This window comes from Balaenoptera physalus, assembly GCF_965194825.1.
Source record: "Balaenoptera physalus genome assembly, chromosome: 8".
NCBI classification, from domain to species: domain Eukaryota; kingdom Metazoa; phylum Chordata; class Mammalia; order Artiodactyla; family Balaenopteridae; genus Balaenoptera; species Balaenoptera physalus.
Window position 1 is genome coordinate 81,426,388 of NC_138887.1, and position 15,055 is coordinate 81,441,442.

The 15,055-nt window shown below is 35.9% G+C and overlaps 1 protein-coding gene across 1 annotated transcript in view; it reads right to left on the reverse strand.

The window, feature by feature from the left end:
* Window positions 1–2,747: 2,747 nt before the first annotated feature.
* Window positions 2,748–15,055, reverse strand: part of TBX20 (T-box transcription factor 20) — a 58,983-nt gene continuing 46,675 nt past the window's right edge. Inside the window, exons 7-8 of the mRNA XM_082471999.1 lie at window positions 10,750–10,862; window positions 2,748–8,414 (exon numbers count right to left, since the gene is read on the reverse strand). Of these exons, the coding sequence (XP_082328125.1) occupies window positions 8,074–8,414; window positions 10,750–10,862 (454 nt within the window). The 3' untranslated portion in view covers window positions 2,748–8,073. The remainder of the gene's footprint in view (window positions 8,415–10,749; window positions 10,863–15,055) is intronic.

A 15,055-nucleotide genomic window follows, 5' to 3' on the forward strand; every position in this document is an offset into this window, starting at 1 on the left:
TTATTAGTGTGGTACGTTTGTTACAATTGAACTAATAATGATACATTATTATTAACTAATGTAACTATACTTTGCATTATGGTTCACTCTTTGAGCTGTACAGTTCTTTGGGCTTTGACAAATGCATCATGTCATGTATTCACCATTATAATATCATACAGAATTGTTTCATCACCCTAAAATGCCTATGTGTTTCACCTATTCATTCCTCCCTCCCTCTTCCCAAACCCCTGGAAACCACTGATCTTTTTACTATCTCCATAGTTTTGCCTTTTCCAGATTGTCATACAGAGTGGCTGTACCATTTTGCATTCTCACCAGCAATAAATGAGAGTTTCTGTTGCTCTTTCTCTTTGTCAGCATTTGGTATTGTTGGTGTTTTGGATTTTAGCCATTCTAACAGGTGTGTAATGGTATCTCATTGTTGTTTTAATTTGCGTTTCCCAAATGACATGTGATGTTGAGCATCTTTTCATGTTTATTTGCCACCTTTACATATTTTTTGGTATGTTGTCTTTCACATAGATCTTTTGCCTATTAAAAACTTAGATTGTTTTCTGATTGATGAGTTTTAACAGGTCTTTGTATATTTGAATACAAGCCCATTATCAGATACGTGTTTTGCAAATATACTCTCCCAGTTGTGGCCAATCCTTTCATTCTCCTAATAGTGTCTTTCATAGAACAGACTTTTTAAAATTTTAATGTAGTCCATCATATTAACTTTCTCTTTAATAGATCTGCTTTTGACGTTGTATCTAAAAAGCCAACGTTATCTAGATTTTCTCCTGTTATCTTCTAGAAGTTTTATAGTTTTGCATTTTACATTTAAGCCTGTGATCCATTTGGGGTTAATTTTTGTGAAAGGTGCAAGGTCTGTATCTAGATCCATTATTTTACATGTGGATATTCAGTTGTTCCGGCATAATTTTTTTCAAAAAAGGTTATAGTTTCTCCACTGAATTGCCTTTGCTCCTTTGTCAGAGATCAGTCGACTGTATTCATATGGGTTTATTATCTGGGCTCTCTATTGTGTTTTGTGGATCTACTTGTCCGTTCTTGCACCAATACCATACTGTCTTTATTAACGTAGTTTTATAGTAAGTTTTGAAGTCGAGTACTGTCAGTCCTCCAACTTTGTTCTTCTTCAATATTTTGTTGGCTGTTCTGGGTCTTTTGCATATAAACTTTGGGATCAGTTTGTTGATAGCCACAAAACTTGGTGGGATTTTGTTTGGGATTGTGGTGAATCTATAAATCAAATTGGTTGTCACTATTGAGTCTACCTATCTGCAAATATGGAATATCTCTCCACTTATTTAGATCTTTGACTTCTTTCATCAGAGTTTTGTAGTGTTCTTCATATAGATCTTGCACATATTTTATTGATACCTAAGTATTTCTTCTTTATTTTTGGTGCTGATATAAATGGTGTTGTATTTTTAATTTCAAATTCCAATTGTTCATTGCTGATATATTAGAAAGCATTTGACTTATTTTTATTAACCTTGTATCCTATGACCTTGTTATAATTGCTTATTAGTTTTATGAGTTTTTTTTTGTTGTTGGAAGTACGTTAATATTATATATATATTTTAAAAATCAGTAAGAAGGAGAGGAAAAAACCTTAAAACTATAAGCAAACTGAACAAATGAACCCAGTTGTATTGCAAGTGAATAACATAACCATATAGGAGAAAAAAACTAAGTAACTGCTAAACATGTCATTTGACTATATACACTTAGTTGAGTAGCAGGGTAAACAACTGCAAACAAATGCTGAACTCTTTTTAGAAGGTTTGTTGTAGTTGTATGAAAGAAGTAGTATGAAATTATTTGGGGTGTATAGTAGAATTGAGTAAATAAATATATTGATGTTGTTGGGAGCCAGGGTTCTCATTGTGGAAGAAGGCAAATACAGATACAGAATGGGGCAAAGCATGGAAAAAAAGATCCTATGGGAGTACATTGGAATTGGAGATACCAGCATACACTCATGATTTCTAATACATTTTATATACACACACACATACGTATATTTGAACATGTGTGCTTACATACATATATATATACTCCTAACATTGTCAGCTGAAAAGGCCTAGAAACATAAGACAATGAGCACATCTGGCATGCAGATATTGGTTACTAATACAGTTTCCCAACTAAAAGGAATTTGGGCTCCTGGTAGAAACTGTTGATTCCAGGGCTGAGGCAGGAAAGGTACAAGATGAGCCTGGAACAGTGTGTTATGCCAGAAATTGAAGAACTTAAAAAAAAAAAGTAAATTAGGGCATGTCAAGAGGACACAGGAGCCAACTTAAGGGGCTCCCAGTGACCAAATCTGGGATGATTTGAGTATCAAGATAACTAAGGATAGTAATAAATTATAAGCCATTGAAAAATAGGAATTCTTTTGCCATGAAAGACAAAGGCTGAGGAAGGATAAGTACCAGATTAAAGGAGACTAAAGAAATTTGACAGCTAAATGCAATAAGTGATTCTGAACTGGATCTGATACTTCTTACTGAAGGAAAATATATGCTACAAAGGACATCATTGGCATCATTTCACAAAATTGGAGTACACATAGTAGGTCACGGTATTGTACCATTGTTAAATTTCCTGAACTTGCTAATTCTATTGTAGATATTTACTGGAATCTTCTTGATTTTAGGAAATAGACTTTGAATTACTTAGGGATAATGCGGCATGATATGTGAAGCTTACTATAGGGATAATAGGGCATGATGTGTGAAGCTTACTATCAAATGTTCAGAAAAACAATTTGTGTGTGTGTGTGTATGCATTCACTACTCAGTATGAATGCAAATGATAAATGGGGCAAAAAGTTAACAATTGGTGAATCTGGGTAGAGAGTATACAGAGTTTCTTTGTACAGTTCTTGCAACTTTTCTATAAGCTGGGAATTATTCCAAATAGAAGATTTTTAAAGGTTGGTGTTTGGCATGCACAAAATATTAAGGGTAATAGAGCAGACTTCTGAAAGCAGAAGGTTTGATAACGTCAAGCATTTTGAAGGACTGTTACGTGGAAGAAGGATTAAGACTTTGAATTTGGCTAATCTTATTTTGTGTCAGTCTGCTTTGTGTAATATTACAGCACATCCAAGAGCTCATGACTAGAATGAGAGGTAGGAGTTATTTAAGCTTTATGGAGTCTTCTATATCATTCAGAACAGAAAAGTGCGAAGACTGGCGCTTCTAAAGATTCTTCCGGTAGAGTGAATGAGTGAAAGGGACTCGGTGTAGGAAAATGGGAACTGGTGGCAACTTGAGAGCAATGTCCTCTCTAAAGACTTTCAAGTGCGATTAAAGACAAAACCACAACCCTGCATAGTACTGCTGTGCGTTGTGTCTGGCCTGGGAGTGGCCAGTTATGATCCCCTGATCTTACCTAATCCTCCTCTTTTTTTTTTTTTCAGGTGAGGAAATGGGTACCAAAAGTCACAAAGTGTGTGAGATAATGAAAGGTGTAAATGTGTGCATGTATATCGAAACACATCATATTTAATGAAAGAAATTAACATCCACACATTTGTACTTTTGTACAATTTTGGGTAATATATAATTTTAAGCTGTTTACAAATAACATGTAATGCTTCAAATATTACATAATGTTGATAATACATTTCTAGCAGAAATAAATATATTGCACTTAAAAAGAACTTCATTAGATGTTACTTTATAGTATTAGGCTTATAACTTCTTTTTTCATAAAACATTTCCCATGCCCTTCCCACCACCCCCAGCACACACACTTCATTACAGTGACTGTTCTCACGCAATTCGTTAAGCAAATGAACACAGCAAACAATAGAACTGTGATAGAGTCTACTAAAGAGGCTAGATCCAATTTTATCCTTTAGGAAATAGAAGACCTTCTTTTAGGTTTCTGAAACTAAGAAAAACAACAACTAAATACAGTATTTTAATGTACCAGAAGTAAAATACAACAAGTTGTATTTTTTGTCCAGATGTACTATTTCACCAAAATGTTTTTATTTTCTTATTATCAGGGGAGGAGATTGGAATTACCTAAGGGAGAGACAGAGAAATAAGGGCCAGAGAATGCTTATGGATTATTTGTCTATCAGATATTTATAAATGAACCTTTGCATATTTAGGCATGCTGAAGAAAGCTAAGTACTGGAATATTTTATTACTGGCATGGAATAGTAGTGAAGAAAGAATGTTATGATTTCCTAAAATTTTAAGAGTTTTTAACCTTCCCTTTGCTTGTTTACATAAAATCCTTACATTCTGAAATAATATAAAAATTTATAAAATCCATCCTCCACCCAAGCCTAGCTCTCTAAAGGAGCCAGCTGAAAATTTTTTCTGTCTAGTCTAAATTTATAGTATAATATTGTTTTGTTTGTAGTAATTATCAATTCCATACACATTTAATAATGAAAACAGTTTTCCTTACTTGGTCAATGGAAGATTGAGTAAAAATACTGTTTTTCTTGCCATATTTTATCCTGCACATTACATAACTGACTTTTTGAACTTTAGTTACTGAGTCATGGCTTGAGTTTGACTGTGTTTTTAATGAGGTGGTAAAGTCACTCCATTTACCTTATTTGAAGCTCATTTTTCTCTGTATAATTCAACTTAAATATAAGCAGGACAGCCTGAAAAGCTAATGTGAAATTCAGAATTGGGATAAATATCCTACTATCTCTATGAAAAATTCATAGGCAGTATGGGATGAAGATGCTTTGCTTCTAAGAATACTTACTCTTGGGCTTTTAGAGGGTTTCCTTTTTATCCCCCAGGGTGGGGCATTGTGGCTGGAGAAGTGCAATTACAGAGATGCAGATAAGGGTGGAGAGAGGAGGTTTTGGAATATCCCACAAAGTCAATGTGACTCTTACACAGGGTGTTTACTAGATGATGCATCATAATCAGGAAGTGTCTTAATATCTCCTACTCTGTGCCCACCTACTATAAATGGTGGTAGACCTTTAAGACAACATACCATTGTTATAAACTCAAAAGGACCAGCAATGTAATATAAATTCATTAATGTAGACCTTGTTACCTAATAATTTGTGATATGTTGGACACAAACTGGATATGTTTATCCTTTATACTGCCAAGGGTGGACAGAGGAGGGGGGAAGATTTACTAAGTAAAAGAAATAAATGAGCTTACTCAGAATTATTGATAAACGTTTTAAAAACATATCACATATGTAGAATCTACTAAGTTATGAATTAATTCTTTTGGGTTAGATAAAGCCATTCTGGCAGGGCCGCTTTTAAGCAGCACTATACGTTAGCCAAGCTTTTTAATACTGTAATATACCTGGGGGGGGACCCTGAATTTATTCCAAATATACCATAGCTCATGCTCTTTATTATTCAGTTGGCTTTGTCCCTAATTATCTAGTTCTTGCAATTGATTTCGGTAAAATAGACTTTAGAGTTTTAAATGTTAAATACCCAAGGAGTTAAGTAATAATCAACAAGCAGAAGAGCTCAGAAGAACCCTGGTGGGGTCATATATCTACCCCTGGTTTCCATGACTAGAGTGACTGATCAGGTTAAGCTCCATTTCACCTGTGTTTCTTCTTTCTTGTTCAAATAACACCAGATACTTAAAAAGTGTATCCAAGAATTTCAGGTGTGATTTTCCAAGAGCATGCTTTGGTGTCTTAGTCTTTGCTCTTCTCTAAGCATGCTATTTTTATTCTTATATTGATTAATTACAAAATAAATTTATGAATTCAGGACGTACTAGCATAAAACCATATTTAACAAAAATATATAAACCTACTTTGAGACACACCAATTGGGAAAAATGTCAAAATAGTATTAAAATGATCCTTTCATGCTCGTTGAAAAGAAAATTCAGATATGGATTTGCTTTAGTAGACCAGTCATTTATTAGGGTATTAAGTAGTATCATGTAAAATAGTATTTACTTTTGTTATTCCTGCTTTAAGTAGCAGTACTCTGTATTAAAAGCACTGACAACAGGTCAACTATTAAACATTAAATCCCTATCCTAAGCTCTGTGGATATTTACTTTAAACATTATGTATAACTACTTTTTTAAAGAAACGCACATCTGTGCTGTGTTTGAAAACAAACTACCTGTGGATACTATAGCATAACATGCAAGAAGTTAGAAATAAGCCTACAGTGTCTGCCATAGGACTTTGAGATGTTTGGTTAACATATGGAGAAGCTAGTGCTTCTCCATAACCAAACCTTGGAATACAGTGGAGAAAGTCAATTGCAAGTTCCAACAATAGCATCACTTAGACAGGCTGTGCCAATTATACCTTGTTTTGTAGGCTGGAAATGCCCAAGAAAGTCATTTGATATGGAAAAGCCTAACATTAAAACAACCAAATAAAATCCCACTTGAGTCTGATGTGATAAGTATATTACATTTGACTTCCAAATACACGTCTACTCTCAGCAGCAAGATTTCCCATCTCTTTGAACAGATTCAATACTTTTGTAGACAGAACGAAGTAGAATGAATATTACATTAAAAACTAAGAATATTGGGGAGCTTTGTGAAGAAGACAGGTTAAATTCTATAGCTAGAATGCATTGTATCTAAAATTGAAGGACTACAAACTTCATTAAACCTCTGTTATTAGGGAAAAGAACTGTTGCAAAATGCCAAATGTACTACCCTGATTGTAAATGCTTAGATATATATGGCTCAAAAATAATACAGATGTTATATATAACTACAATATAGTTAATTACTATTATAAATATTAAAAGAAGGCTTAAGAAGATAGCAAGAGTTGAAAATAAAGTGGATAAATCCTTTAGATTTACTTATAAGCATTTCCAATGTTTCAGTCAGGGTGTCACTGAGTTAACATGCAATTTCATATTATGGACCTAGAAAAATGGTAGAATTACTGAATGTAATACAGTGAGAAAAAAGGGCCAATCAGATAGATGGACACATACCTATTCATGACCAAAGGTTAAGTGGTGGCTATATGGGCATTTCGAATGGTCATTCATAAATCCTTGTCAATCAGTGGCAGCAGCTAATCAAACAACGAAGCAGATTTACTGAAAATGAGAATTTGGCCTGGTGCATTTTAACATCCATAAGGTCTCCCAAAGCTGAAGTAAAAATGAAGGGAGCTTTGGTATCCACGGCAGAAAAATTCCTTTTAGAATAGGGCAACCATCTGTTTATTGTAGTGAAAGAAAGTCTCATGCGTCAAGGTGTAGAGACTTTAAAGTGTCCCTCAGTGAATAAATCAGCAGTGTATTTAGAATGCAGCCCAGAAAAATAAAACCTCAGTTTTATTTGTATATGGAAGATTTTTCCTACATAAATGGCAAGTAATTGCAAGAAAGAGAATTAGAAAGAAAGAAAAGACTGTGAAAAAGAACTTGTCAGGTACTGGCCCTTCAATATTACAGAAAGAACTTTGTGAAGTCATTACCACCTATTCATCCACAAAATAGGATGCATTAGCATTATCTCAGCTCCTTCCCCAGCAAACTAACACAAAGGAAAACTAAACATGCTTAAGCTACAGCACTACAAATACTTCTCTATTGGCTCTCATTTCTATAGGGAGAAATGGACTTCAGTTAGTCATTATGCATTATGGTATGTTATATAGTATTGCCTCTTTGAAGATTCTTTTAACCTGTGGAAAGTAGAAAGAAAACCTATACATGTTGACTTTATACATTACTGCAATGACACAGCATTTTTAACCACTAGGAATAATGCATCTTAAGATTCATCTGCCTTGTATTATTAAACTTTCTTGGTACATTGATATCCAATAGTTGCGGGACTTAGGCTGGCTAAGAACTTTACACTGATTCTCTCTCAAAGCCAAAAGCTGTCCCCCACTACAGATGAATCCTGGTCCATGGTGCTTTCCCTCAGTGGTAGGTTTTATTGTGAGTCCAGCTCTCCTCTTTAATAGGTCCCATGTCTCTTGGAGAGCCCCGGCTCCAACACCCCACGTCCCACCCACCCAACCCTGTCTTATATTTCCATACCCATTTGCACATTCTGGATCTGGATTCTCCTGTTTTTAGAAGAGTCATACAAATGGCGTCATCACAGCAGAGGAATGGCGCAGTCCTTGGATAGCAGCATAGGGCCCCTGCTGAAAGTAGTGATGATACCGGGGCATGTGGAATGAGGGGAATGTCGGGCCACTCCCCTGCATGGAGCTCGCAATGGCCGATGGGGTTAGAGGCATCCCAAGTCGGCTATATGGTGGCAGAGAGCCCTGTATAGGGTGAGGAATGGGTGTCGCTATGGATGCTGTGCTGGTGCCAAGAGCAGTCAGGGACTGTGGGTGCTGAAATCCAGGAAAACTGGATGAAGATGATACCCAGGAACTGAGAGACAAATTATCAGATGTTGTAAAGGCTGATCCTGAAAGGAAAAAAAAAATCTCATTAGACTGGAAACTCTACTTCAGTGTGCAAATCAAGAATTACATTATCTGAACAAATACTGTATGCTAACACATATATATATGGAATCTTAAAAAAAAAAAAAAAAAGGTTCTGAAGAACCTAGGGGCAGGACAGGAATAAAGATGCAGACATAGAGAATGGACTTGAGGACACGGGGAGGGGGAAGGGTAAACTGGGACGAAGTGAGAGAGTGGCGTGGACATATATACACTACCAAATGTAAAATAGATAGCTAGTGGGAAGCAGCTGCATAGCACAGGGAGATCAGCTTGGTGCTTTGTGACCACCTAGAGGGGTGGGATAGGGAGGTTGGGAGGGAGACGCAAGAGGGAGGAGATATGTGGATATATGTATACGTAAAGCTGATTCACTTTGTTATACAGCAGAAACTAACACACCATTGTAAAGCAATTATACTCCAATAAAGATGTTAAAAAAAAAAAGAATTACATTATCTGCAAGGGTCAATTTTATTTTTAAAAATATGTAATAGATCTATAATTTAAAAGAGAGACAGGTTAAATCATGAGGCATATCTAGCTTTCCACACAAAAAGATATCATTTATACCATATATGGAAAAGAGAATTTACTGACTTAACTCAATAGATGGCCTGCATACTCCCTGAGAGTGACCAAAACACTAGCACCCTGCCTGAAGGTAATGACCTGATTCCCTTTAAAGGACTTCCAAATAGCTGATATCTGTCTTAACCTCTGTAGCATCCCTGTAAGTAAGGCTGGACAGACAAGCCTCAACGAAGCTACCTGGTTTCCAAAGCCACTATGAAAACCCACAAGACTGTTTTTCTTTTTTTTTTCTTTAGCTTCTGTAACTCTTTTCTTTTGGAAATGATGAGAACATTTACTATGTTGATTACATTTAAGACAGATACACAAAATCCAAACACATTTTAATATGCCAGTTCTACTCAGCATAGCTGAGTCATGTGGAAACAATAAGCACTGTCAAAAATAAAGCATAAGTACTTAGAAATTACTCTAAAAAGAAATGCATGATACTTATTTGAAGTTTTTCACATGACTCTATTGAAATAGAGATGTAAGGAAAGATTTTAATAATTGGAGACACATGCCATATTCTTGGATGAAAAATAAAAATTTTTTAAAAGTCATTTATTCCCAAATTAATTTATGGGTTGAGTGTAAAGCCAATGAAATGCCAATGTTTTTTCCCTCTTCAACTCGATTCTCAAAATTATCAGGACAAATAATGACAGAATTTTAAATTTTTTAAAATTATAACAAGGATAGATTTTCCCTACCAGATACAAAAATATGTTATCATGTTATAAAAACAAAATAATGCATTTATGAAAATAGCATAGTACTGAGCAAGATGAGAAGCCACATCAATAGAAAAGAACAAATTGTCACAATACAAGATAAAATATATATGTATATTGTATTTATCATATATTTAGTATATAATAATATACTAAATAATAATGGTAATATACATCATTACAAACTATCAGGAATGACAGCTTAGTGTCCATAATTTTTTATTAGATATTTGACAAGTTGCAAGAGTAAGTTTTTCTTATATCACAGTATCCAGAAGTTGAAACAAAAGTTGACACTGAATTTTCCAGTTGTATAATTACTAGTAGCTCATCTGGATTTACCTATAAGAGATGTCATATGTTCTGACTGTTTATGCTATTCCATATCATGAACATAAAAATATGACAGAGGACTCTCCCCATGTGAACATCCCTGTGCCTGGGCACCCCCCTCTGGTTTCTTTTCTCTGGCCTCCCAGATGCAGAGGGCTCCTCTTTGAACATCTGCAGCAGAGGAACTTTTTAGTACTCCGCTATTCTCACCACCTGGGGCACCACCTCTACACAATGTGTTCACTAGGAGAATCTTCTTTTTAAAAGTGTTTTCCATTCTAGTCATTGATCCTAATAAGATATTCCTGATATAAGTAAAATAGATATATTCCCTGATTTTCAGATTGTAAAACTGAGGTTGAGGAAGACTAAGGGGCCACCCCCAAAGTCCAATAGCTCTTTGGTAGTAGATCACAGACAAATAACTCCTGGGCCCTGACTCAGAGGCTCAATGTCCTTTTACTGGAAAACAAACTACAGGAAAGCTTTAGGCAGCATCATCACTTAAGATGCAAAGGCAAAATAATGATCAGCCTCAGGCTGTCCCTTCCTGAAGAGGCTTCTGAAATACTTTGGGGCAGTCTCTCCCCTGAGGGCTAGAAGTCCCATCACCTCCCTGCCCGGCAGCTGCATAGCCCAGAAGCAGTCTTACCTCGATTCTGTGTCGTCTGAACCTCATCCCCCAGCACATCCTCTTCTCCTCCGTAGGTACGGATGGGTGAGCGGGCATAGGAGTGTTTCTGAATCAGGCTCTCCACACTTTCCCTAGATTAGAGAGTGACACATCCTGAGTAAACTAAAAAGCTAAGTACTCAGAGAAGGAGAGGAGTCTTAAAGATGATTTACCAGTCAGTAAAACCATTTTCTCAGCCAAAAGACCACGACTTCAGTAAGGAATCCGCCTTCCAATGCAGGGGACGCAGTTTCTATCCCTGGTCGGGGAACTAAGATCCCACATTCCGCAGGGCAACTAAGCCCACATGCCACAACTACTGAGCTCACTCACGCGTCTCAACTAGAGAGCCCGCGTGCCACAAACTACAGAGCCCATGCGCTCTGGAGCCCATGTGCCACAACTAGAGAAGAGAAAACCCACAGGCCACACGTTTCTAGTGTTCTAGAAAACTAGAGAGAAGCCCGAGCACCACAACGAAGAGCCTGCACATCGCAACTAAGACCCGCCGCAGCCCAATCAATCAATCAATCAATCAATCAATCAATAAATAAATAAATAAATAAATAAATGAAATATATTAAAAAAAAAATGCCACCACTTCAGGGAAACATAACTTTCAAAACATGCATGTTTATTTCATTGTAGATGCCTCAGAAACATGACCTCAGGCATATAAATACAAGAAACCTAACTGGACAGGAGGATAAGGACAATTCCCTGAAATTCTACAAAATTAGGGTCAAAGGTGAACAAGGAGCTATAAAACCTGACCACAGGAATATGGAGTTTAATGATGTGAAAAAATGACTGGTGAATTTACCACAAGGAGCTGCAATCCTGTGACTTCATCAGCTAATGAACACAAAACACTCACCTGATACGAACTGCACTGATTGAGTTCATCTGATGAAATACTGGCCCAAAGTTCAGAATATCATTAGTCATAAAAAAGACTCAATGTTCACTAATAAACCTAGTAAGTGCATAGAGTATATGACAATATGGGTAGTATGGATAGTGGCCACTTTGAGATTCTTGTTGCTTTAAGACTGAAAATTATGGAAAACCTATGAAGGACACATAAAGGGCCACTAGGGAATTTAAGCCCCCAAATAAATCGGTGCATTGTCTTTGTAGATGGTCTTTCTCTTGCAATATAGTCTAAAAACTAAAGAGTGTTGTTAACTTTCAGAACAAAAATTATTTTGGTGTTTGCCAGTTCAACCTGCTGCCATTAAGCGAGAAAAACACCAGATAAGAGGGTTTTTTTAAAATTAATTAATTATTTTGGCTGCATTGGGTCTTCGTTGCTGTGCACAGGCTTTCTCTAGTTGCGGTGAACAGTGGCTACTCTTCATTGTGGTACATGGGCTTCTCGTTGCGGTGGCTTCTCTTGTTGTTGTGGAGCACGGGCTGTAGGCACGCAGGCTTCAGTAGTTGTGGCATGCGGGCTTCAGTAGTTGCGGTACATGGGCTCAGTAGTTGTGGCTCACCGGCTCTAGAGCGCAGGCTCAGTAGTTGTGGCGCACAGGCTTAGTTGCTCCACGGCATGTGGGATCTTCCTAGACCAGGGCTTGAACCCGTGTCCCCTGCATTGGCAGGTGGATTCTTAACCACTGCGCCACCTGGGAAGCCCCCAGCTAGAGTTTAGCCAAATGATTTCTTTGCCAAAAATGGAAGTTAGTAACAGGTTAGCTTATACAGTATACATCCCCAAGAATAGCTGTGGCCTAAAGACCAACATCAAATTAACCACCAAAGGACAAAAAAAGGATTTTTAAAAAGTGTGTTGAGTAAAGGACAAACCGAACACCAAATTTCATCTTGAGGGGATAAGGAAAGCAAATAAAATGTCATAATAACTTTTCAAAATGTAATACTTGTCAACATTTCACAGAGATATACAGACTTTACCTGTGAAAAAATACTAATAGTGAATTTGGTGTTCTAGAAAGCTTGTATACTCATACAGATTAAAGCATTGTGTCATATTATATAGCATGCAAGTGAAGACTTAAAGGTATGCCTAAAAGAAAAATTAATTCTAACAACTACTCAAGTTATATCTTTACTCCCAAAAGGTTTTAAAATAAGCATACAGTACCACCTCATGCAGCCAAAATCACTGGGATCAGGCAAAATCCAGATCCAGTGGATTAACATGTAGGTGTTTAAAAAAATGAGGCCATCCCATATTTATTGATATGGAATGATCACCAAGACATGTTAAGTGAAAAAAGTTAAGTACAGAACAGTGTATAAAGTTTGCTACCATTTGTGAATTTAAAACAAGAAATATGTATGTTTGTATATGCACAATATTTCCAGAATGTTCCAGTTCCCAGAACAGGAAGTGGCCTAGAATAGGTTTTCTCTATAGTGTGGAACTAGGGGCCTACTGGAGCAATGATTCCCAAATTTGTCCCAAATACACTTGAGTTACCTAAAGCTCTTAAAAAAACAACAACTATACTGAGGTAAAATTAATGTACAGTAAGTGGCATATATTTAAATTGTACAATTTGATCGATTTGGGCTTATGTGACCAGTGACACCACCACCACAAGTTAGATAATAAATGTATGTAACACCTCCAAAAGTTTCCTCATGCCCATCATGCTCCCTGGTCTCCACCCCAACATACTTTTCCAAGGAAAACACTAGTATGATTTCTGTTCCTACCCATTAGTTTGTGCCTTCTAAAATTTTTTAAAAATGAAATCGTGCCTTATGTGTATCTTTTTATCTGGCTAAATTACTTTGAGATTCACATATCAATAGTTCATTCTTTCTTATTCTGAGTAGCATTCTATTGTATGGACGTACTATAGTCTATCTGTTTATCTGCTGATGGACATTTGCATTGTTTCTAGTTTTTAACTGTTACACATGCCGCTGCTGCATATATTAATGAATATTTTTAAATATACATATGATTTCCGTTCTTTTGGGAAAATGCCTAGGAGTGGAATTGCTGGATTGTATGGTCGGTATATGTGTAATTTTTCAAGAAACTGCCAACCTATTTTCCAAAGCAGTTGTATCATTTATTTTAGTATTCCCACTCAGCAGTGTATGAGAGTTCCATTCCTCCACATTCTCACCAACACTTGGTGTGATCAGTCTTTTTAATTTTAGCTATTCTAATACACATGTACTAGTATGTCATCATAGTTTTAATTTGCGTTTCCGTAATGACTAAGATGTTGCACATCTTTTTATGTGCTTATTTGCTTCTAGATATTAACTTTGGTAAAACTGTTCAAATATTTTGTTCATTTTAAAAATTAGGTTGTTTCCTTATTATTGAGTTTTGAGATTTCTTTATATATTCGGGATGCTTGTCCTTATAGGATGTATGACTTGCAAATATTTTCTCCCAGGCTGTGGCTTGTCTTTTCATCTTTAACAGTGTCTTTTAAACAGCAGAAGTTTTTAATTTTTATGAAGTCCAATTTATTGTTTGCAATTTTATGGATGCTTTTGCTATACTATCCCAGAATCTTTGCCTAAACCAAGACCATAAAAGTTTCTCTTAATTTTCTTTTCTAGAAGTTCTTATAGTTTTAGGTTTCACATAATGATATAAAATTTGCCTTGAGTTGATTTTGTATAAGCATGAGGTATGGATGGATGTTCATTTTTTGCTTATTGATAGCCAACTATTCCAGCACTATTAGTTGAAAAGATGAGCCCGTCTACCACTGAATTACCACTGCATCTTTGTCAAAAAAAATCTTCTTCCTCTTTTTGCCTTCTTTTAGGTTATATTTTATAATTCCATTTCATCTCCTTTGTTGGGTTTATTATTTATAACTTTTGGTTTTTTAGTGGTTGATTTAGTGTTCACAGTAAATATCTTTAACACATCACAATCTGCTTGGCAAGTGATAGTTACCACTTTAAGTATAAGACTCACAATATTATTACTTTTATTTCTCTCTTCTAACCTTTGTACCATTCTTGTCAAACATTTTACTTTTACAGAAACCCCACACTACACTGTTATTTTTTTGTCTAAACAGTTAATTATATTTTAAAAGATTTGAATAATATGAAAAAGATTGATCTACTTATTCTTGTAGTTACCATTCCCACTGTCCTTCATTCCTTTGAGTAGATCTAGGTTGACATCTGATATAATTCTCCTTCTACCTGAAGGACTTCCTTTAACATATCTGTAGTGCAATTTTGTGTGTCTGAAAGTCTTCATTTTGCTTTTTTTTTTTTTTTTAACATTTTTGCTGGGTATAAATTTCTAGGTGAGCAGACTTTTTTTCTT